Genomic DNA, 23,850 nt, shown 5'->3' with positions numbered 1-23,850 from the left:
ACCGATTTTTTTCTCATCCTCTTTTTAAAATATAATTTATTGACAAATTGGTTTCCACACAATACCCAGTGCTCATCCCAACAGGTGCCCTCCTCAGTGCCCATCGCCCACTTTCCCCTCTCCACCACCCTCCCTCAACCCGCAGTTTGTTCTCATCCTTTAAATAGCAAGCTAAGTGCATTTCAAAATCTACTTGTCTCTATGCCAACAAGACCATGGACAATCCCGTTAACGCAGGTGCCTGCTTGTGGATTCCGAGCCTAAAGGAAGCCTCCCCTCCAGCAATTCCCTGTTGTCTGCAGCTTTCTCCTGCTTCTTCCCTTCTCGCTCCTAACCGAATAGCCCTGTCAGCCCCTAATTGTGATCCCCACATCCCTCCCTTCGAACACTTGTCTATAGCCCCACACAGCAAAATCCCTCCCCACGGCTCCCTGTTGTCACTGCCTCACACTGTCCTTTTCCTCCAGCCAACGCTGAGACATCTTTAACCAAGGTCACCGACTTGGTGAAACACAACAGGAAATCCTCAGCCCTTGTCTTACTGAGTCACGAGCATTTGATACAGTTGATAGCTCTCTCCCTGAAATAGTTTATCTAGTGTCCACGACCCAACATTCTTCTGCTTTTCTTCCAACCCCATCTATGGCTCCTTGTTCTTCGCTTGGCTCTCTCTCTCTCTCTCTCTCTTTTTTTTTAACTTTTTTTTTTTTTTAAGTTTGTTTATTTTCGAGAGAGAGACACACAGAGAGAATCCCAAGCAGGCTTTACACTGTTAGCGCAGAGCCTGACACGGGGCTCCAACTCACAAACCATGAGATCATGACCTGAGCCGAAATCAAGAGTCAGGAGTCAGACGCTCAACCGACTGAGCCACCCAGATGTCCCTTCACTTGGTGTTCTGCTCGGCCTCTGAATCTCCATGTGCCCCCGGTCTCGGCCATTGGCCCTTTTCTGTCTGCACTCTAATGTCAACACCATTTCCCACATGACTGTAAACACCATAGGGCTCTTGCCTCTCCCAAATCTCCATCCTCGCTTTTCCCTTAAGTTCCAGGCTGGGAGATCCACTCGCCCATCTGACAATCCCACCTGCCTGTGTCATGTACATCTCAGACATAACATGTGGGAAACGAGTCTCCATTCTCCCTTCATCAAAACGTGCCATCCCCAGACTTGTCCATCTAAGTCGATGACCCACGAAACACAGCACTGCTTAAACCAAAGACCCAGGAGCCACCCTGGATCACGCTCTCTTCTCACAACATACATTCAACTCCTTGGCAAGTTTCCGTGCCCTAAACGCACCCCATGTCCAGTGGCTCCTGTCACCATCCCTGCTGGTGCCACCCTAGTCTGAGCCGTCCTCAGCCTCTTCTCGTAATTAACAGCTTCCTGTTACCTGCTTCCTGTGTGGCATTCTGGTTGATACAGATCACTGTTTTGCTTAAAATCCTCCCCTTCCCACTACCATTAGAAGAAAATCCAAGTTGTGTTCCCGAACTATAATCCGGCTCTTCCTAACTTGCTGACCTCCCCTCACACCATTCCTCCTCCCTCTGTCTATTCTCCAGGCAAACTATGTTGCCTTTCTGTTCCTTAACAGCACGCGTGCTGTCAGGGCTTCAGCAGGTGCGTTCTGCTCCCTCCCCCTCCCCCATACACAAACTCAGGTTTCAGTTCACCTTCTCAGAGAGGCTTCCCTAGTCACCAGGATAATGTGTCTCTTGCCTCCTTCACCCTCCATCCCTGTCCCAGCCACACTTCATCCCATTAGCTTGTTTCCTGTTCTACACAGTATTTTCCACTTTCTGACCCCCACGGACTTGCTCCTGTTTTACGCCTTCATAAAATGTAGGCGCCCTGAATGGCAGGGACTTGTGCCACCAGGCGTTCTCGGGGACCGGAATCATCCCCGCCTAAAGAATCCACTCAATAAATGTGCTTTCGAAAGCAGTTTGACAAAAACACAAGAGGACAGTGAGATCTGCCATCATCTGGGAAAATGAGGTGGATTATCCAATACATGATATAAACAATTGCCACACTTCACTCCCCGCCCCCGTTTCTATACAATTCCTTTCATTCATCCAATAAACACTTAAGATTTTTGATGTGCCAGGCACTGGAGAGGGGCGGAGCTCTGCCCTTGGGCTGAGTTAACACACGTTCTAAAAAAACCATCAGACTGGCATTTTTAAAAAGGGTTTCTCTGCACCTTCCTTTTCTGACAGTGTTTTTTACATACACTTGTCCTCCCCCAGTTGCCAAATCAACCTGTCACTTAAAGAAGACCGGGACAACGTGTGAAGTCCGTCGTCAAAATTCCGTTTCTGAAAAACGGCTTTGATCTTCCGGAGGGCTGCTTTACCGCCCGGGTCCTCCAAGCCTCAAGAGCTGAAGGGCGAGAAAGCAGGAAGGCTGAGCAAAACGCAAATAAGGGAACCCGAGAAGGCGCGAAAAAGGCTCGGATGACAAGAGCCTTCTACCCGCGCCCGGGTGGGGGTGGGGGTAGGGCCCGGGGGTGGGGCCCGCCCCGCCCCCCAGGACTGTCCCCGACCCGGGCCCGCGCCGCCTCGGCCACCTGCGCGCCCGACCGCCTGCCGGAACACCCGCCCCTCACGTGGAGGCCGGCCCACCCCGCCCGGGTCCCGCCCCCTCGTGATTGGCGGCTCGAGCGCCCTATCCCTGCCGCGCTGGCTCCAGCCGCCCCGCTGTTCTTTCCCTCCCACCCCACCTCCCCGCCCCGGTGCCGTGAAAGGGGCGGAGCGCTCGGCACTCCCGGCCCGGGCTCCACCCTCTGATGGCTCCGCCCCCGCTGCCTACGCGCCCGCCTTCCGGATTGGCCGAGCACCGCCCACCCCCCCGAACACCGGCGTTACGTAAAGGGCGTCGGCACCTTTTCCCCGCCCACTCGCCTCGGGTTATGTAACCCGGGCGCCCCGGCCGAGGCCCCGCCCCCGGGCCAATGGAGGCCCGCACAGCTGGCCGCGGCGGCCAATCGCGCGGCTGGGGGGCGGGGCCTCGTCACGTGGCGCGCAGGGGGCGCGGCGCCGGCGGCCACCCGGCACGCGGCGGGCCTCGGGACGGTTCGCGGCCCGGCCTCGCGCCGGGCGAGCGGTGGCGGCAGCGGCTGCGGCAGCAGGTGAGTGCTCTGCCGGGGCCGGGAGGTCTCCCCCGAGGCCGCCCTGTGCCGTTGGGCCGGCGGCCGGGCGGTGCCGGGCCGGGAACCTGGGGGTCCGCAACTTTGCGCGGGAAGTTTCCCTGCCGGGGTCCGGTTTCTGCGGAGCCGTCGGCGCCGAGGGGCCTCCTGCAGTCCGGCTCCCGCAGCAGGCCGCCCGTTTCCCTGGACACTCGTGCCCTGTGTCGCCCCCAGGCTGCCTCCTGGAGCGGGGCCGTCGGAGACTGCATGGAGACCCCGCAGAGAAGACTTCCTCCAGGTGAGCGGGGTCGGTGGCCGCCGGCTCCCGGTGACTTGGAGCTTTCCCTGCGGCGACCGCACGCGCAGAAATGAGGAATCCAGGTCTGCCGCTGCCCGCAGAGTGAGCGGCAGGCAACGGACTGAGGGCCGCCCCGCAAAAGATGGACCCCTGTGAAGATCTGGAAAGGTCCAGCCATAAGTCTCTGGACTCCAGGGAGACCGGGCCTCCGGAACTTAAAGGACCACGGGCCTGCGACCCTGAGGCCCTGGGGAAAGGACACGAGGATATGTGGAGCCAGAAGTATCACCTGCAGAGCCCACGCGCGGAGAGCAGCAACAGGTGACACACCGTGATTCTTGCGTCGTTGTTCCTCGGGGAAGGAGGGCTGAAATCCTTGTATTCCTTTGTTTGTGAGCCTAGGAGAAGCTTTAGGGGGATACTGGACAACTCCGGATGAAATACGTTGGGAAACTGAAGAATTCCCGAAGAGAACCACACGTACGGAAGGAGTGGTTAAGGATTTAGCTGGAGTGGGGGCTCAAGTGGGAATGAGAAAGAACAGAGAATGTTTGATGATCACCCCTTGTTTCTTGGGCTGGGATCCCACACCTGTCAAACCAGAAACAGACCCATGAACTATGAGTTGATCCGTGGTGAGCACTTAGAAAGTTGCTGGGCACCTCGCATGCTGTGCAGTGGACTAACTTTGGCTGTTCTTGTCATCCAAAGCGTGAGTCGAGTTTTGTTTTTTAATCTTCCAGTGAACGGCAAGATCGAAACAGAGTTTCCGAAGAGCTTATGATGGTTGTCCAAGAAATGAAAAAATATTTCCCATCAGAGAGACCCAATAAGCCGAGCACTCTAGACGCCCTCAACTATGCCCTTCGTTGTGTACACAGTGTGCAAGGTAAAACGAGCCGGAGGGAAAGTCCAGTGGTGCAAGTACATCATTTTGCTCGTAAACCTCAGCCGAGCAGGAAGAGTTGTCAGTGTGGTTCTAGTCCCTGAAATGTTTTGAGCTTTTTATGGTGCTGGATGGGTGAGGAGGAAGTCTACACTGATTCTAGTAGTGTGGTAGGTGTGCAAATTAGGAACATCAGGAGAAGGAACCTTTTTTGTGTAATGGTTTAGGAACTGCTATTTAGTGCCCGTGCCATATTTTGTGATTTGCTGCAGGAGAGTACACTTGGGCACATTTTAAAGACTCACTTTAAAAAACATGTTTTTTAATGTTAATTTATTTTTGAGAGAATGAGAGAGACAGAGCATGAGCAGGGGAGGGGCAGAGAGGGAGACACACAGCATCGGAAGCCGGCTCCAGGCTCCGAGCTGTCAGCACAGAGCCTGATGTGGGGCTCGAACCCTCAAACCGTGAAACCATGACTTGAGCCAAAGTTGGACGCTGAACCGACTGAGCCACCCAGGCACCCCTGAAGACTCACTTTTTAAAGAATCATTGTCTTCTGGGGTGCCTGGGTGGCTCAGTCGGTCTAGCATCTGACTTCGGCTCAGGTCATGCTCTCGCGGTTTGTGGGTTTGAGCCCTGTGTCAGGCTCTGTCTGTGCTGATAGCTCGGAGCCTGGAGCCTGCTTCAGATTCTGTGTCTCCCCCCCCTTTCTGCCCCTCCCATGCTCACTCTCTCTCTCTCTGTCGCGCAATAATAAATAAAAGTTAAAACTACTTTCTGTGAAACATTAAAAAAAAAATCATTGTCTTCTAAGGTTATTGGGGAAAAAATACATTTGAGAAAATGCAATTCCCCATTCGCTGTCATCCACATACTGTTCCGGTGCCTTGATGATATATCAGGAATCTACCAAATTAAAAATGAACAATTACAAACACCTTTTCCTTTTTATCTCTGACTTTTCATTTCCAGGGATTTCATAAAGTACACATTTTCATTAGCATAAATCTCTGTGACTTCGTGTAGGACACACAGTTCTTGAGTACTGAAGTAATGTTTCTGCCATAAACGTCACGTGTATGTGTTCGAAATTTTCGGTTTTAGTACCTTCAGTGGGTCCTGCTCCTCGCAATGTGGAACAGCAAAAAATCCTGAAACTCCAAGGCTTAGGTTTGTACAACTGTCAGTATTTTAGGTGCAAGATGATGCTGTGGTTTTGAGGAAAACACGCTGAGGTGTCCTCATCCTGAAAAACGAGCCAACTTGAACGGTAGTGAAACTTCCTTCCTGAAGATACTGTTGTCACTGGACTGCCTCTTTATTTCCTTGTGTTTCTTAGCAAACAGTGAGTTTTTCCAGATTCTCCGTCCGGATGGAGCACCTCGAGCAGATGTGACCAGGTACAGTCTTGAGGAACTGAGCACGGTTGCTTCAGAACATGCCTCCAAAAACACAGTAAGGATTCCCAAGTTTTGCCGTATCAACCAGGGTGATTTTTCCTAACGACTTTATCCAGATGTAGATTTTTAAACCTAATAACTTGGGAGTTGCAGAAACCACGATTTGAGGCTAGAAGCAAATTACCATGGAGGTGTTGTGTAGTATGATGGCCCTCGCCAGAGCACGGACCTAAAACCAGGAGGCAGCACGCGAGCGGTGGTTCTCTGTGCTTTGGTTCTCAGGTGCCCCAACATCCCGAGCTTCCCTGAGTTTTCTGGAATTAAGAGGAAAAAAAATAAACTGCAGAGCGGTTGCCCTCATTTTATTCTAAGCCCCGAATTGTTAATTTGTATTTGTAACATTCTTAGTTCCAGTACCTACTACTTTAAGTTGTTAACAGCTGGATTTTATAGAACAGGTGAGTTGATATGCTGTCATTTTTTGGGTAACGTTTTGGAAGAGACATTTAGTGTATCTGTTTTGAATCTCTTCATGTTGACTGAGTAATTCAACCGCACCCTTTACTGACGCGATGGAGATTACTTAATTTTTTTTTTTTTTTAATTTTTTCAACGTTTTTTTATTTATTTTTGGGACAGAGAGAGACAGAGCGTGAACGAGGGAGGGGCAGAGAGAGAGGGAGACACAGAATCGGAAACAGGCTCCAGGCTCCGAGCCATCAGCCCAGAGCCTGACGCGGGGCTCGAACTCACGGACCGCGAGATCGTGACCTGAGCTGAAGTCGGACACTTAACCGACTGCGCCACCCAGGCGCCCCGAGATTACTTAATTTTTAATTCAAGTCATGTTTAGACTTCAGCGTGATTGTAACGTAACGATTTTGTCCTGTCAGAACATGAGCTGTGCTAAAACCACAGTAGCTTTTGTTTCACTGACCGAGGTGTTTATGGTACTGCTGCGGGTGTGGCCGAGATGTGAGACACACTGAAAAGTTTAAGAAAACATTTCCCCTTTAAGATCTCCAAAATAAAGCCAGACAGGAAGGCATGCCGGTGCTGGAATCGCAGACACAAACCGTGGCCCGTTATGAACGTTCCACATGTCCGATGGGACAAATCAGAAGTTATTCTTCTGTACTGACGGTGTCTCAGGGAGGGGAGTCTCGAGCCTGGTCCTAAAGCCTAGAGTTCTCTGTTGGTGAAGAGAGGACAGTCCCCTTGGTTTGCAAACGAGAAGGAATCAGAAGCAGACGTGCCACATGCATGCTTATAGATATGGGAGGAGCTGGTGTATCCTTTGGTATAGAAATCAGACCTTCAGGAGGTAAAATGCAGGTTCTACGGTGATGGTTAAGCTGTATATTGGAGAATTACACGGCCATTGTGGGACATGTGTGCGTGTTTTAAGCTTTTGATCACGTTAGAAGTCTAGAAGTTTACCTTTCAGGGAATATTGCCGTAAGGATCTCAGTGTTGGCATTCATCCCCAATGTTTGTTATAGGATACCTTTGTGGCAGTGTTTTCATTTCTGTCTGGAAGGTTAGTGCACGTTTCTGAACAGGCCACTTCGATCCTGAACTGTAAGAAGGGTTTCTTGGAGTCCTCGCACTTTGTTGAACTGCTCGCCCCTCAAGATGTGAGGGTGTTCTGTGCACACACTGTCCACGCTCAGCTTCCCTTCTGGAACAGCTGGACCCGAAGAGGTAACGGGACCGATGCTCAGATGTTTATCTTGCCTCGTAAAGATCAGTTTCATTCTTTGAGAGATAGGACCAAAATTGACACATTATTTTGAATCTGCAAACTGTATGGTTTTTCTTACCTCTTTATGTTAAAAAGTCAGAATGTGGAGTGCCTGGCTGACTCTGTCAGAGGAGCACACAACTCTTAATCTCAGGGTCGTGAGTTCAAGGCCCACGTTAGGCATAGGGATTACTAAAAATAAGTAAAACTTAAAAAAAAATTAAAAAGTAAATAAAAAGTCAATGTGACGAAAACAGCACTTTAAATGCTTCTCTTGACAAAAAGTTCCAATCAATATGCTGTCATTTAGTCAAGTTGATTAACTACGTAGGTTATATATCATACACATGGTGTGATAGCCTGCGTAACTCAATACCAGGTTATTGTTATGAAGACTCTGTTCCCTCTAAGTTAATAAAATTAAATTTTTTTTCTCTTAAATTGACTTCATTATTTCTTTGCTTTGTTTGGAGATAAACTTCTCATGGTCGGCTCCCATTCTAGCTTTGCTTCCCCCTAAAAGTTCACAAATCTCATTGCTTTGTTTTCCTTCTGACATGCTTATTTTCCTGAACCTGGGATGCCTGTTCACAGTTTTCTCTGTGGCATTCAGTCCTGTGTGCTTTTTAAAATAAGTCGTTACTTCTTTTTACAGCCACCCGTTATTACTTATTTCATATCCTTTGTTAGTGTATCTCAAAGCGTGGTATATAGATCAACTTTTTCCTCTTGATTCCAAGCCTTTTTCTCTATTTTTTTAATTTAAATCTGATTTATTATGGTAAAAAAAAAATAGCAAAATTTACCATTTTACCAATTTTAAGTGTACAGTTTCATGGCATTAGGTACGTTGGCATGGTTGTGAAACTCACCTCCAGAACATTCTCATCTTGCAAATCTAGGACTCTGTGCCCATTCCTATTTTTTAGTGCATACGTGGTCTAATGGAGAACAGTCTTGCACTTACAGGCTCCTTTTTCCAGTGACAGACCTTTGCCCCATCTTTTGTGTACAGTTTGTATAAGCTTCAGGACGCACACCTGTCTTCCTCATTTCCTGTCACTCGAAAATGTGGATTTCATTTCTGTTCCTCTTTCGTGAACACGTATTTTCAACCTTTAATTGTCCACCTTTGTTTCTCTGCTTTTATTGGTCATTCGCCCACTCCGCGAACATGTATTCAACAAACACTGTGGGCCGGGAGGATGCAGGGTGTTGACACACAGCTGTGAACAGAGCAGGTGTAGGGCACTGTGTGCCAGTCCTCCCGCTTACCCGATGCCGCTCCTCCAACTGGCCTGTCCAGTCTCTGTTCTTTTCAACCGTGTTATCTTTGCATAATACTTGCTGCTGTGATATTTCCCCTCCGTGTGAAAACAAATATGCCCTGAAATCGTCTTTTGGATCTAAAAGTTGGCTTCCTCCGTGGAGAGACGGTGCCCATCTCAGTGACTAGCCACACGGTGCTTTGCCTCACACACCCCAGCGATTCCAACCCTTCTTGAGCCATTTCCGGGCTGGGCCTGTGTTGCCGCCTCCTGTCCCCCCCTCTGATCTCCTGGAACGTTAAGCGGACAGAGGAAGCTATCAACTCAGCCGTCGTCCGCTTTTGGCCTGGCCTCTGAGCACATACCCACTTTGGTTTGTCGCGCGGCCCTCATAGAAGGCTCTGACCACTGTTCCTTCAGCGCACGCTTCCAAAAGCAAGAATTCACTGTGACAGCCGAGGTGTGGAAGTGATAACGGGCTCACATCTACTACCTGAGATCCTATAGTCGGGCTGTGTCCTACGTGACCCCTAGAGAATGCGGTTACGTTCAGGTGCCTGGTGTTCCATATACGTAGTGCAAATGAGTCTGCCCTCCGGTAGGGTTCCAGTATTTCCCGTGTGTAAAGAATTTTAAGCAAAGAATCAGTGGTCTGAGCTTTAAATCGAGTCCTGTCCGTTTGTGAACTGTGGAGGCCGGCTAGCTTCTCCCCGTGAAATGCTAGTTTCCTGGGAGCCTGTTAACTGACGCAGACGCGAGCTCGCCCATGGTGGGGAAGGCAGCAGGTATTTGGAATGTTCCGCAGCATGAGGGGATCATCCTCATTGCTACCATCTATGGAAAGGGACTCTTCTTCTTCATGTTTCAGTGGGTTAACTAATTTAATCTCCACAAAAACCTTATGAGGTGTAGACAAGGTCATGGTCCTCACTTGACAGGTAAGCTAACTGTGTTAGTTTGGGTCTGCTGGAAAGCAAACGTCAGGGTGGGGTCAGCTGTGTAAGAGACTCGCTGGGGGAGGGCGTGGGAGGAGGGGGGCGCTGCCCTCAGCCCACAGCGCTCCTCTGACGCGCGTGGAAAGAGCAGGAACAAGGACTGGGGAGGAGGAGGCTTGGCCAGGCAGTCAAAGGCAAGTCCAGGCCACAGGCACACGCCAGAGGACCCGTGCGTCTCCGTGGACTGGTCCTGCCCCGGTCTTGCTCTGTGTGCAGGCGCTGGCTGGGAGCGGACATCAGATACGGGGCCCCGGGGACAGCAGCTGTGGCCTGTGGTCAGTTCCGTCCCCTGACGCCGGGAGCTGCTCCCCTTCTTGGCCACTACGGTCATTGAGGCACAGAGCTAAGTGACTCACCTGAGGTCACCCTGCCAGTAAGCGTGGGGCCACGTTTCTCCTTGGTGGTGTGAATCCAGAGTCTGTGCTCTGAACCACTGCCCCTCCTGACTACCGAGTCCCTGTGGCTGTAACTTTATTTATTTATTTAAAAAAAAATTTTTTTAACGTTTATTTTTGAGACAGACACAGAGCATGAATGGGGGAGGGGCAGAGAGAGAGGGAGACACAGAATCAGAAGCAGGCTCCAGGCTCTGAGCCATCAACCCAAAGCCCGACGCTGGGCTTGAACTCACGGACCGTGAGATCGTGACCTGAGCTGAAGTCAGACGCTTAACCGACTGAGCCACCTAGGCGCCCCATGTAACTTTAAAACAGGAGATCTGGGGGTGTGCCTAGGTGGCTCAGTCAAGTGTCCCGACTCCTGATTTTGGTCCAGTTCATGGTCGTAAGATTGAGCCCCCACATCAGGCTCCAGGCTGACAGTGTGGAGTCTGCTTGGGATTCTCTCTCTCTCTCTCTCTCTCTCTCTCTCTCTCTCTCTCCCCCTCTCTATCCACCCCCCCTGCCCCCCCCACCCGCTTGCACTCCATCTCTGTCAAATAAATAAAACATTAAAAATAAAATGAGATCTGTAATCACACAAAAATGGGCATTCGAAAGTGGCATTAAGGAATGAGTCCTGTTCACAGAAATCATCTCAAAAAAATCGAGGATGCTTTTGAAACATGCTTATCTTGCTGTAATTTCTCCATAAGTTCACCCGAGCCTTTGCTATAAGGTAGTTTCTGTGGTAGGATCGTTAACATGTCTCAGAGGAATTAATTCAGTAAACCTACCCGGTCAGCCCCCGCTCTCGTTCTTTCTCACAGACGTGCTGTGAGAACAGTGTTCTGGTTTCAGAATTCCGGGACTGGAACTTTCATAGTTTTCTGAATTCTAATACTTTGATCATCCGTGCCTTTTTATTTTTATTTTTTTTTTAAATTTTTTTAATGTTTATTTATTTTTGAAAGAGAGACAGAGTGAGAGGCAGAGGGGCAGAGAGAGGAGTCACAGAATCCGAAGCAGACTCCAGGCTCCGAGCTGTCAGCACAGAGCCCGACGTGGGGCTTGAACTCACAGAGTGTAAGATCATGACCTGAGCTGAAGTCGGACGCTTAACCGACTGAGCCACCCAGGCGCCTCTCATCTGTGCCTTTTTAAAAGGAGTTTGTGTGTGTGTGTGTATTTTTAATCAAGTACATTTTCATTGATCATTCAAAAGCCCATTTTCTGACTCTTCCTGTATTCTTCTGCTCAGAAGTGCAAAGATCTGGACCATTTTCCGTATTTTGGTTTCCTCTCTCTCTCTTTTTTCGAGAAGAGAGAAGGAGCACAAGGGGAGAAGAGGGAGAGGGAAAGGGAGAGAATCCTAAGCAGGCTCTACACTCAGCATGGAGCCCAGCGCAGGGCTGGAACCCGCGACCCCGGGATCACAACCTGAGCTGAAATCAAGAGTTGAATGCTCAACCGACTGAGCCACCCAGGAGTCCCAGTATTTTGGTTCTTTAGAGCTCTCACTGTGTGTGCTCCTTCAGTGTATCTTTTTAAAACATCTTGGTTTTAAGCATTTCCTCTGTTCCTATGACTAAGGACTTTTTTTTTATTTTAAAAAAAATTTTTTTTTAACATTTTTATTTATTTTTGAGACAGGAAGAGACAGAGCATGAACGGGGTGGGAGGGGTGGTCAGAGAGAGGGAGACACAGAATCTGAAACAGGCTCCAGGCTCTGAGCCGTCAGCACAGAGCCCGACGCGGGGCTCAAACTCACGGACTATGAGATCGTGACCTGAGCTGAAGTCGGAGGCTTAACCGACTGAGCCACCCAGGCGCCCCAGGACTTTTCACCCCAGTGAGCGAATGTCCAAAAGATAGATTTAAGGAGCTGTAAGCAGAGGAGACGTAAATAGTCAGCAAACACCGGGGAGAAGGTTCAGCCCCCCGATCGAGGCAAACTTAAACGCTGCTGCACTACCACTTCACAAACCAATAAAATTCATGCAGAAAGCAATAAAATTGTGTACTGTCAGTGGGACAGTACACAGTGAGAGGCAGATGATCGTACCACTTGGCCCAGGGCCCCGACTTGGGGGACTTTATTCCAGGCAAGAAACAAGTGAAAGACATGTATGTGTCATACACCACACCTAAATGCCGGAAGTTGTCGACGTCGACAATCCGTGAGGTGTGTCCAGACTATTCCAGTGAAATAGAGTTTTATCACCAAAGTAAATGTGTCACCGGATTATTGCAGTGATATCGGAGAGATGAGCACGGGCAGTTTCAGCGATAGAGGATGGACCACGGGAAGCAGTAAGGGACAGACCTCAGTCCAGTGCCCTCGGTCTGAGAGCCACTGCTAGAATAGGAAAGCCCCTGGAAGATCCTGGATGTGACTACATCTCAAGAGTAGCTCCTCCTTTGTTGTTGTTTTTTTTATAATGTTTATTTATTTTTGAGAGAGGGAAAGAGCGTGCGTGAACATGGGAGGGGCAGAGGGAGAGGGGGACAGAGGATCCAAAGCAGGCTCTGCACTGAGAGCAGTGAGCCGGATGCGGGGCTCGAACTCACAAACTCTGAAATCACAACCTCAGCCGAAGTCGGACACTCAATCAACTGAGCCACCAGGAGCCCCAAGAGTATCTCCTTTGAAAGAATCATTTATTGTCTGGGGATAGTTCAAGTTTGTCTCACCGAGGAGGGGCTGCTCTGCCCTGTTGCTCTGGGAGGGGGTGAGTAACACTTTGTCTTTATTTCCCGCAGCATCTCAGTACAAATTCGCTCCGGTGAAATCCTTTTTCTGCAGGATCCGGTAAGTCTTGGGGCTTGTGGGGGCCAGGAATGGTGGGTTATGTTCTGATTTTATTTGGTACTTTTTAGATTCTTCCGGATTCATCTAGGACTCCGATCTTGCCATCAGAAGTTTGTATTTTGTTTATTTTTTTAGTGTGAGAGAGAGAGAGCAAGTGGGGGAGAGGGAGAGAGAGAGAATCCTAACTCAGCAGGCTCCATGCCGAGCACAGAACTCAACACGGGGCTCGATCTCACAACCCTGAGATCATGACCGGAGCCAAAATCAAGAGTCAGATGCTTAACCAGCTGAGCTATCCAGGCACCCCAAGAAGTTTGTATTTTGATTGGGAAGAGACATACATTCACAAAATGCCTACCTACATAAAAATGCAATCAGGAAAAAGGGCAAAGAGATTCTTGTTAGCCAGTGATGCAGGGAGGGGCATTGTCTCTCTCTCTCTCTCTCTTTCTCTCTCTCTCTCTCAACCACTGGATGGTAAGTTAACTGTCAAATGGCCATTGTTTTAGGTTCTTTTGTTTTTTGTTTTTGGTTTTGTTTTGTTGCTTTTTGTCCTTTGGTCACATTTAAAATTAATTTTTGAAATTTCTGTGCCTCATGTGGGGCTTGAACTCACAACCCTGGGATCAGGAGTCACATGCTGTACCGACTGAGCCAGTCAGGCGCCCCGAGTTTTTGAAATTTTCAATAACTTTAAAGGAAGTAAGATAGATCTGTTCAAGGGAAGGATTTAAAAGGTCCAGACATAGTGAACCAGAAGAAAACAGACCAAAATTTTAATCGTAGTTGATTTCTGGTAGGAGTCATTGGTGACTTTTACTATAATTTGTTCATGTTACTTTGTCAAAAAGAAAATGTGTTTCAACGATGTTATGATTCCCAGTATTAGTACTAAAGTTCCTAAATGCTCCAGACGTGTGGAAAACTAAAGAGAACACGCCTTGTAATGGGTTAGTCGGCCGCTCTGTGGGGTTGGGGGAACTTGAGCTAATCGTATTCCAGTACTTGGGGGAGCGATACCCCGGGGAAGGTGTGCAGGAGGGAGGGCTGTGTTGGTTCATTCAGGCCTTTACAGAGGAGTTCTTACGAAGAGCTTAGAACAGTGCTTACCATGTAGTAAGTGCTGTTTGTGTTTGTTTTGTTAGTAAACATACCCGTGTGCCTTTTCTGAGCCAGGCGAGGCTACAGGTACAAAGTTCTTGCCCTCATGGACCTTACATTCTGTGTGTGGGGGTACCAGTAATAAACAGGTACATGTGTATGTGTCAGCTGGCGGTAAGTTCCGTGTAGAACAGTGCAAGAGAGTAAGGGAATTCTGGACAGTGCAGAGATTACTAGTGTTCTCAGGGGGGTCAAGGAATCTTCTCTAACAAGAAGCCTGATTGGAGCCAGAGCCTGAAGGAGGTGAGAGAGTGAGCCACACCTCTCTGAGAGAAGGGTGTTCCAGATAAGTGCAAAGGCCCTGGGGCGGAGCATGCTTGGCCTGTGGGCGGAGTGACAAGGAAGCGAATGCTGCTGGAGCACAGGAGGGGGTGAGCAGGAAGGACAGGAAGAAACAGGGAGCTTTGACTTCTGAAGGAAACGTTTTGTTCAGGTCTATCATTTATTTGAAAACTTTAGTTTTGGAATTTGCAAAATAAAGGGAAGTAGAGGAGAAAGGACGGTGGACTGGTACGCACTTACCATTCCGCCTCGATAACTTTAACCCACGGCCAGTGGTCTGTCACCTCTGCCACCACCTGCTCCTCAGCCCGCCCTCCCCATGATTCTGAAGCAGCATCTCAGATCGTGCATCATTTCCTCCATTGGCATCTCAGAACGGGATCTAAAAGATAAGGTTCCCATTAATGTCTGTGGTGCTCAAATTGTCCCGTCTGTGGCCAGCCGGAGCCCCTTCGGGTTAGCTCTGGGGCCGTGTGAGGGCGCCCCTGTGGTCGGTGACAGCCTCCTTGGCTTCAGGGATGATGTCCCACCCAGCCTCTTCCCAGACATTTCCTGCCTCAGACATGGAGTCAGTTGTTTCTCCAAGGATCCCTCACTCCTCGTGCTGGGAAGCGGCATCACCATCCGGAGGCCAACTCTGCACGGTGGGGGGCGGGGAGGTGGCTAGGCTTATCATGGCTTCTAGGCCTTCTCAGTTTCATCTTCCAGAAGGATGGCAATTGGTAATTGGTGTTAAAAAAGGACCGCGTTGGGCGCTGTGCTGGGGATGGCGTGGGCGCGACAGGCAGCAGGTGCACAGGGGGAGGGGATGCGGAAGTGTCTTGGATATCGTGGATGGATTTGTATGGGAGGGTTACTGGAGTTTATCCACGGACGAGGTTGGGGTGTGAAATAGAGGCTGAGTCGAGGTGGCGCAAGAGTCTTTGGCTCCAGTCGCCGTGTGCGGGGGCAGAGGAGACTAGGAAGGCAGCTTCCTGGAGCAGAGGGCAAGAGTACAAGTTAGGTTCGCCTTACCTGTTGGGAATCTACTCGTGGTGTTGAGCAGGCGTGGGTCCGTGAGTCTGGAGTTGCAGGAGAATTCCGGGCTGGAGACAGGGACTCGGGTCGCCTGCGCACACAGGGCATCGCAAACCCCATGGCGGGGTGGGCCTGGGAGATGCACACACAGAAGTCGGAGGGAGCGGGAGACACAGGCTCAGCTCGTGGCTCAGGGTCCAGGGAAGGCCACCCTCGTCTCAGTGGCGGATGTGGGTTCATGGTGGAGAGTGGGGGCACTGGTGGAGGTGCCGGAGTCTGCAGAGAGGCGAGTGAGCGAGGTGGGGGTGGGAGTGCGTGTGCACGTGGCCACGGACGGACGTGGAGCTTCTAGGCCACTACAGACTGTTTGACACCTATGTCAACGACGGTGGGAGAGGGGATGTGACTGGTGGAAACAAGGGAGTATGAATTCAGTTGTGGGCACATGGACACTAAGGGGACCGTCGTATCCAAGGAGAAGTGTCCTCTGGGCAGCTGGAGCTGTGAAACAGGGTGACAGTCTTGGAGTCGAGCCGCCCCGACCCAGGGAGGTGCCCCGCAGCGGGGGCTGGGGCTTGGCCAGCAGGTTGCAGCCCTGCTTTCCGGCTCAGGCAGGCACGTAAGGAGTGTTCACCCGCACACAGGGCCCTGCGCCCATCAGGTGTGGCTGAAGCAGTAAGACTGAGTCAGTCCCCTGAGAGATAGAGGAAGGGACGGTGAAGAACTGGCTTTGGGGGCACGATCACAAGGAGCCCCGTTTTCTGTCATGTGGTACTTGGTTTAGACGCATGAGGTAAGATAGGTAGTTACACCTGTCCCTCTTGGAAGAAGCGGAAAGTCACATTGGGAAGTTAGGGTTTGGTGGTCAGAAGGAAAGTCGCAGGATGGCCGGTTCCAGTTTTAACTCACTAAACTGGTTCTCCATAAAGCCTCTTTTTTTTTTATATAAGTTTATTTTATTTTGAGAGAAAGAGAGCTGGGGAGGGGCAGAGAGAAGAAGAGAGAGAGAGAGAGAGAGACAGAGGTGCCACACTGTCAGCGCAGAACCTGATGTGGGGCTTGAACTCAACAAACCACGAGATCATGACCTGAGCTAAAACCAAAAGTCAGATGCTTAACCCACTGAGCCACCCAGGCGGGCAGCTTTCCATAAGACCTCTTTATCTCTGAATAATGAATAAGTATAATTGCCTTTGGGTATTGAAAATATAAACTAATGTTTCTCTTCTCTTTAAAATAAACACGTTTAAACATTTTAGACTTGATCTGTCTCTCTCAGAAATTACCAATAAGACATTTCTCCTGCCTGGTTTCACGTTGGGCTAATTGAATGCATGAGGACAGCACTCATCATTTTTATTCTTTTCAGTGGAGGCGAAGTCAGAGAGCAAGAGAAGCGTTACTACCCATTCCGGATTATTCCCTATTTGATGCGCGTACATGTCTCTACCCAGCGGGAACCTGAGTCGTGCTGTCTCACCCTGGTGGAGAAAGTTCGCTCTGGTTATGAAGGTGAGTCCGGAGTGTCTGCTTTTAGATCAGACCTAACCTGTCAGCACATCAGGTGGGAACACTTGAAAGCCTGTTTACTGAGCTGTGGAACCAGAAAAGAGCTCTCAAGGCTTCAGCTTGGCCCCGAACTCTGTGGGCATCTGTAGCATATAGCAGATCTTCCCTGATGTGTATTTGCTACCCTTGACTTCTTGCGTGCTTGTCTCCTTCAAGGCAGCAGCACGGCCCAAGGGTCTAAGCACAGACTTGGCCACAGATACGTGATCCTCTGACCCTTTCTGTACTGGGGACTGTCCTATGGCCTTTTGCTTCTGCCCTGTGTGAAATAGCATAGAAAGTGTGGCACAGAAACATCACAAAAATGAATTTGTGTTTTTTAAGTGTTTTGAAATCCCTTGAGTAAAAACTATAGTTTATATCTTCGGATGGCAGAACTACATTTCTAAATTCATGCATTAGTACGGAAGTAGCTTACATTTATTATTTGCAATTACAGTCCGTTCTGCTGTAACCTGACATCTGCTTCCTTAAAAATTACTGTCCTGTGCAAAATAAACCCCAAACACACACGCACAAAACCACAGGGCTTATGGGAAAAATGGGTTTTAGGGGCACAACACTCAAAACACTTAACTGCACATTAAAAAGACACGAATCTAATAAAAACAGTAATGGTTTTACACATTAAATGGTTAAGAAATACACAGTCGCTGCAGTAAATATGGCACCTCACCCTGAAAAAGCCCCTCGGTGGCTTGTGGCTGTGGGTGTTGGCACCTGCCGTGGCTCCTGAGTTACTGTGGAAGGAGGGGGGTGGAAGGAAGGTTGTCTGAAGTCGGACGTGGACGGGCATGGCTCGTAACACGCAGCGCACAGAGGTAGCCATAGGTGTTTGCGGGGTGTGCGTGTGTTTGTGTATTTGTGGGTGACTCCGTTCACCTCTCGTGTCTTGCAAATGAAATTGTGCGTGATTTCAAATCACTCCACTTGCAAAATGAATTACAGCAGAATTGGCCACACCAATTATATTACATAGATTTGAAATCTCCGAATCACGCCGACACCAAATCCAGGGTGCTCAGTTACACACAACCACCAAATACAACCACGCTTTCTAGTCCTGACCTTTAATTTCCCCTTGCTCTGACTGTTGGATTCTTTGTGGTGAGTAAGCTTTTCATGTACACAAATTACTTAAAATTAACTTTAGGAGGGCGCCTGGGTGGCTCAGTCAGTTGAGCATTCAACTTGGGCTCAGATCCTGATCTCACGGTTTGTGCGTTTAAGCCCCGCGTCGGGCTCTGTGCTGACAGCTCAGAGCCTGGAGCCTGCTTCGGATTCTGTGTCTCCCTTGCTCTCTGCCCCTCCCCCACTCATGCTCTGTCTCTCAAAAATGAATAAACATTAAAAAAAATAAAAAATTAAATTAACTTCAGGGGCACCTGAGTGGCTCAGTCAGTTAAGCTTCTGATTCTTCATCTCAGCTCAGGTTTTGATCTCAGGGTCATGAGTTTGAGCCCTGCATTGGGCTCAAAAAGAAAGAAAATTAAATTAACTTTGTTAGGCATTTTGCATTTTGACTTAATTAAAATGGAGTTAATGAAAATTATAATTTAACCATAGCTTTGGCTACTTGAAAGCCAGGTGCCCTAAGTGACATTTCTATCATTTCATATAGAGATATTGTTTCCTTTTTAATGTAAATGGTTAGTTAAGTAAATGACTAATTAGATATTTGCCTTTAGGTGAGTCTTTCTGTTTTTCATAGCTCCTCGAATCCCGATGGATAAAAGAATTTTTACCACAACACACACCCCAGGGTGTGTTTTTCTTGAAATAGATGAAAGGTAAGTACTTCTTTAGGCCTGAAAGACATTTGTTTTGAAAATAGAGAAAAATATGAGAACGTTTACATTATGTTTACATACTTCTACATTATGTAACAGACATCTATCCATTGCCCATTTGATTTCTGTTAGTTTGCAGTTTATTTTTAATATAAGTAGTTTGCATATTCTACTTCTCAGATTTAAATTTGATTTCAGATTTATGTTTGATTTCACAATAGTCTGCTTTAGGTAAGTCAGGACTTAATTATTGTTCCATTTCACACAAGAGGACAATGAACCTGGCCACATAGTATGTGATGTGTTTGAAATGGGACCAAAACTCTGGCCTCCTACTTCCTGTGCCAATGTGATTTCCACCAGACAAGGGCTTCCCCAACCAGGCTTTGATGAAATGTTTATTAGTCTGAAGTGAGGGGGGAAACAAAGGAAAAATAAGAACAGGTGTTTTTGTTTTGTTTTTTTTTTTTGGTAAAGGTAAGTTTATTTAATTTAAAACATTATTACTTATTTTGAACTTACGTCCTTTCTACTTTTTTGGTATTAAAAGAGTCTTAAAGAAGAGTGATAGTAGATAGTAGTTGTTCCTTATTATTGTTTTTTAAATAAATTGATTTGGAAAAATAAACATTGTTATCCCCTGATGAGTACCCTCTGTTTTCCCCCACATTTATTTTTAAATTTTACTTATTCATGAAATGTGAAAATCTGGGGATCGGTGCACCATGGCACACGTAAGCGTAGAGCAAAAGAGTCAGAAAAGCTGGCACGGTTATGATAGTTACTCGTTTTGATTTTTAAAAAATCTTAACATCTGAAAATAGGCTTATTTAATAGTAGACAGCCTGAAACTAAACAATAACAGTGAAATACTCTGTATAATGTCATCTGTAGAAAGTAAGAACATTTAGCTGGAGATATTTACGGTTTACATTTATTGCATGAGAAAGTATTTGTGCATTTGTACACATAGAAAACATTTATGGGGTCAGGTCTTCCTAAGTCATCCTGAAGAGTTTGAATTCACAGCTTTCCCGTGAACCTGCATCCTGCCCACGTTTCTGCGTGCCGGTTGTCTGTCTGTCATCACCTTCTAGGCGACATTGCTTATATACAGTCTTAACCATGCCGTGTAAATTTGTAGCCCCCCCATTCATTTGACATCATAAACATTTTTCTGCATTATGGTGTGATCTTTGTAAACTTTTTTTAAGTAGGGGGGCATCAGAGACCCCCGAGGAACTTGCTAAAAATGCAGATTCCTGGTCTTACCCCAGCAGCCCTGACTTAGCCTGTAGTGAGCCTGTGAATCGTCTTGTAGCAAGTTCCGCAGGTGATTTTGATGCACTCTGTCCGATGACCAGCATTTCTTAGACTGTGTAACCATTTCCCCAGTGTGGGCACTCGGGTGGTTTGCTCTTATAAATGCGGTAATGACATCTTCCGCATACCTGTTTTTTCTTTCGTATTTAGAATTAAGTAAAAAAGTATTTTTAAAAGCGTATAAAGTATGAAAATTGCTTGCTGCGTGTAACATGCTGCCCGTGCTGTGTGTGTCCCCAGAGCGGTGTCTCTGCTGGGGTTACCTACCTCAGGATCTGCTGGAGACATCCATCTTGGCGTATGTGCACCCCGAAGACCGTTCTCTCATGGTTGCCATACACCAAAAAGGTGAGGGCCTGCTTCTTTACAGGAGCAACCGCTCATCTGCTCCGACTCTCCATTTCATTTCATGTTAGAGCTCCTCTTACGGTCTAATCACTACAGCTCACCCTTCAACAGGTAAGCAGTGTGTTGAAGCTGCCAAAACAGTTTCTTCTCTATTTGGACATTTCTGAAAACCTTACTAAATGCCTGGGAACAGCCATTTGCAATAAATACCTGCATTAAATAAATTCTAATCTCGTATTATCTTATTTAGTCTTGAAGTATGCAGGTCACCCTCCCTTTGAACACTCACCCATTCGATTCCGTACCCAAAATGGAGATTACATCATATTGGACTGCAGCTGGTCCAGCTTCGTGAACCTGTGGAGCCAGAAGGTTTCTTTCATCATCGGTCGGCATAAAGTTCGAACGTAAGTCCATCAGTGTTGGTGTTTTATAGAAGGCCTTTTTTTTTTACCAAATAATATTCTTCTACCCACTGACACCCTTTGAATCAATTGACACATAAACCGAATAAAGCACAGAATGTTTTTAAAGTGCTTTTGGAATACAGTGTGGCAGTACGCGTCAAGAGCCTTGAAAGATTTCTACCACTTTGACCTCATGATTCCCTTATGGGAGCAGTCTAAGGGAACATGCCTAAATACAGAAAAGCTTTATAAAGAAAAGACATCTTTTGCACCATTGTTCAATCATAATGACAGACTTCGAGCAGCTTATATGCCCATCATTAAGAAAGTTCTGGGGGCGCCTGGGTGGCTCAGTCGGTTGAGCGTCCGACTTCAGCCCAGGTCATGATCTCGCGTTCCGTGAGTTCGAGCCCCGCGTCGGGCTCTGTGCTGACAGCTCGGAGCCCGGAGCCTGTTTCGGATTCTGTGTCTCCCTCTCTCTCTGACCCTCCCCTGTTCATGCTCTGTCTCTCTCTGTCTCAAAAATAAATAAACATTAAAAAAAAAAAAAAAAAAGAAAGTTCTGGAATATTTGACATGTTGTATTATTGGTCAATACAAATTTTTGCAAAGATTATATAACATGAGAAATTGATAATAGATTAGACTTAAAAAGCAGCATACAAAATTGCTGATGCCATATGGTCATAACATGTTCAAAAGACACACAAACATTGTAAAACAGGAAAAAGAAGAAGAAAGGTAATACATTAAAGTGCAGATTTTGGCTGTGTGTAAGGTAATGGGGAGATAAGGGGTTTGGTTTTTTTTCTCTTCTGAATTTTAAAGTTCTCTTTACTGAGTGTGTAAAACTTTTTGTATCAGCTTCTGCTGTCAAATTCCACTTATTTGTGTCCATTTTATCAAATCTTTATTTTTTTAAGTTTATTTATTTTAAGAGAGAGAGTGTGTGGGGGGGAGGGGCAGAAAGAGAGGGGGAGACAGAGGATCCCAAGCAGGCTCTGCACTGTCAGCACAGAGCCTGATGTGGGGCTTGAACTCACGAACCGCGAGATCATGACTTGAGCCTAAATCACGAGTCAGACGCTTAACCCACTGAGCCACCCTGGCGCCCCTCAAATCTTTATTTTTTTAAAAATTAGATGCTTTTTAGTTTTTATTTTCCTGCCCAGCATGGCTGCCACCTGTCCGTGTGACAGGACCTTGTGAAATGGACCTGAAACAACCTGGCCCACCATTCCTGTCCCCTAAAATACTCCGAGCCCCTTGACTTTTTGGTTTAAAATTTAAAACTGACCTGCAAGTTTCTCACTGGGCCGTAGGCTCTTCACAAAGACTGTGAAGTCTTTGTTTTTGAAACACGGAAATTATACTTAACTCTTCAGGATCCTGCTGAGATTGAGAAATTAATTCTGTCTTCTGTGATTTGTCGTACAGCTTTGTGCACATGAGCGCAAAACCGGGAGCAGTAGGTCTGCCGGTAAGACTTACTTTGGCATGTCTTCATACTGTAATAGAGGGCACCTAGCCGCGGCGGGAAGAGGTCCCAAGGTCCTCCTGTGTCGGTGTACGTCTGGGTTCGGCCCTCAGCGGAGCAGATCTGGAACCCTAAGCAGAGAAGTGGGCTCCGTGCCGCCCTAACTCATGAGACCAAATTTGTGCTAGGGAACTAGTGTAATAATTAGGATAAGAAATATGACCGCCCAGTGTTATTCACGTTGGTCAGAAAGGACATTTTTTTTCCGGTAGGAAAACCTGCAGGAAAATGAAAATAAGCAGGTGGCTGCTTAGTATGACTGTGAGAAACCCCAGGGCAGGTATGATTGCTTTCATGAGACGTCTGTCTGTCTACTGGTCTGCGTACCCTCCCTGTCAGTGCCAGAGCCACGTCCCAGATGCCCCAAGTGTCCTTTCAGTTTTTTTTATTATTAACTGATATCCAAGTGCTCCCCATGTCTGCAGATTTAAAAAAAAAAAATTATACCTGTGTCTGCATCTCAGTTTTCAGAATTATGTACGAGAAGTATTCAGAGTCTAGTAAGTATTAATCTTGTAATATGATTGTAAGGTAATTGTCCATAGTGTTTATAAAATGATTTTAACAAGTGCTTAGGGATCCCTGGCTGTGTCAGACATCATGCTAGACCCTGAGAACGAGATGGTAAACCAGACAGACGTCCCCTCTACCATCACAGGGCCCCTAGCGTAGCAGGAGAGCCAGGACATGGAGGTGGCACGGTCACCTGTGAGCAGAGCTTTGGAGAGTGTGGCAGTTGAAGCAGGAAGTGGATAGTTAGCAGGGACCCTAACTGTCTGTGGGCAGGCAGGTTACGTGCTGTTTCCTCTCATTCTACACTTAAAATCCGTGTTCTGCAAAAGAATAACCCTGGCAGAGGTCACTGAGGGGAGGAAGTTGCAAAGTGCAGACGAGAACCAGGTTTTCTCCCTGACTCCTCGTGCGCCTTCCTTCCGTCCCTGGTGCTGCCCGGCATTTGCCGCTGCCCCACAAAGGCCCTGTCTCTGCAGCCTCCACATTAATCGTCTTGAGTTACATGATCAGTGATTGAACATACAACTTCCCTTTGTAGAAAGTTTCACCAACAGGAATACGTAAATCTCATAATACAAAGCAGTCTGCCCTATTTCCATTTCGGAATTTCACTTGGAAAATAAAACCCGAACATTTTTGGAAGGTATTCAAGCTCACAGTGGACAGATGCATTGATCACAAATCAGATGTACTTTATTCAACCAACCTGCCCCTTCACTGACGTATTCCTGCTTGTACATGCCAGGCACTGTTGGAGGCACTGGAGAGGTGAACAAAATCAACCAGAGAGCCTCACCCCACAGTGCTCGTGTGGCAGTGGGAGGCACAGGCCACAGACCAATGGAGTGTCGCATACAGTGCGCCAGGCTGTGCGTTCCAGTATGGTTTGCCATTTACGTACCACAAGCGCGATGCTGTGCTGATAGGCATTGGTTGGCACCATCCACAGTCTGTGCACCAAGGGAGTCGACGTTGCCGGG

General features: G+C 47.8%; 1 protein-coding gene across 1 annotated transcript in view; it reads left to right on the top strand.

The window, feature by feature from the left end:
* The first annotated feature begins 3,159 nt into the window (after positions 1 to 3,159).
* PER3 (period circadian regulator 3) overlaps positions 3,160 to 23,850 on the top strand; it is a 69,204-nt gene continuing 48,513 nt past the window's right edge. The window contains 10 exon segments of the mRNA XM_049618173.1: positions 3,160 to 3,758; positions 4,181 to 4,326; positions 5,666 to 5,781; positions 7,229 to 7,430; positions 12,875 to 12,923; positions 16,753 to 16,895; positions 18,664 to 18,742; positions 20,306 to 20,321; positions 20,323 to 20,413; positions 20,664 to 20,820. Of these exon segments, the coding sequence (XP_049474130.1) occupies positions 3,580 to 3,758; positions 4,181 to 4,326; positions 5,666 to 5,781; positions 7,229 to 7,430; positions 12,875 to 12,923; positions 16,753 to 16,895; positions 18,664 to 18,742; positions 20,306 to 20,321; positions 20,323 to 20,413; positions 20,664 to 20,820 (1,178 nt within the window). The 5' untranslated portion in view covers positions 3,160 to 3,579.

This window comes from Panthera uncia (assembly GCF_023721935.1).
Source record: "Panthera uncia isolate 11264 chromosome C1 unlocalized genomic scaffold, Puncia_PCG_1.0 HiC_scaffold_4, whole genome shotgun sequence".
Classification (NCBI taxonomy): domain Eukaryota; kingdom Metazoa; phylum Chordata; class Mammalia; order Carnivora; family Felidae; genus Panthera; species Panthera uncia.
The sequence above is the reverse complement of the archived record's forward strand: the minus strand, read 5'-3'. Positions and strand labels throughout refer to the sequence as shown.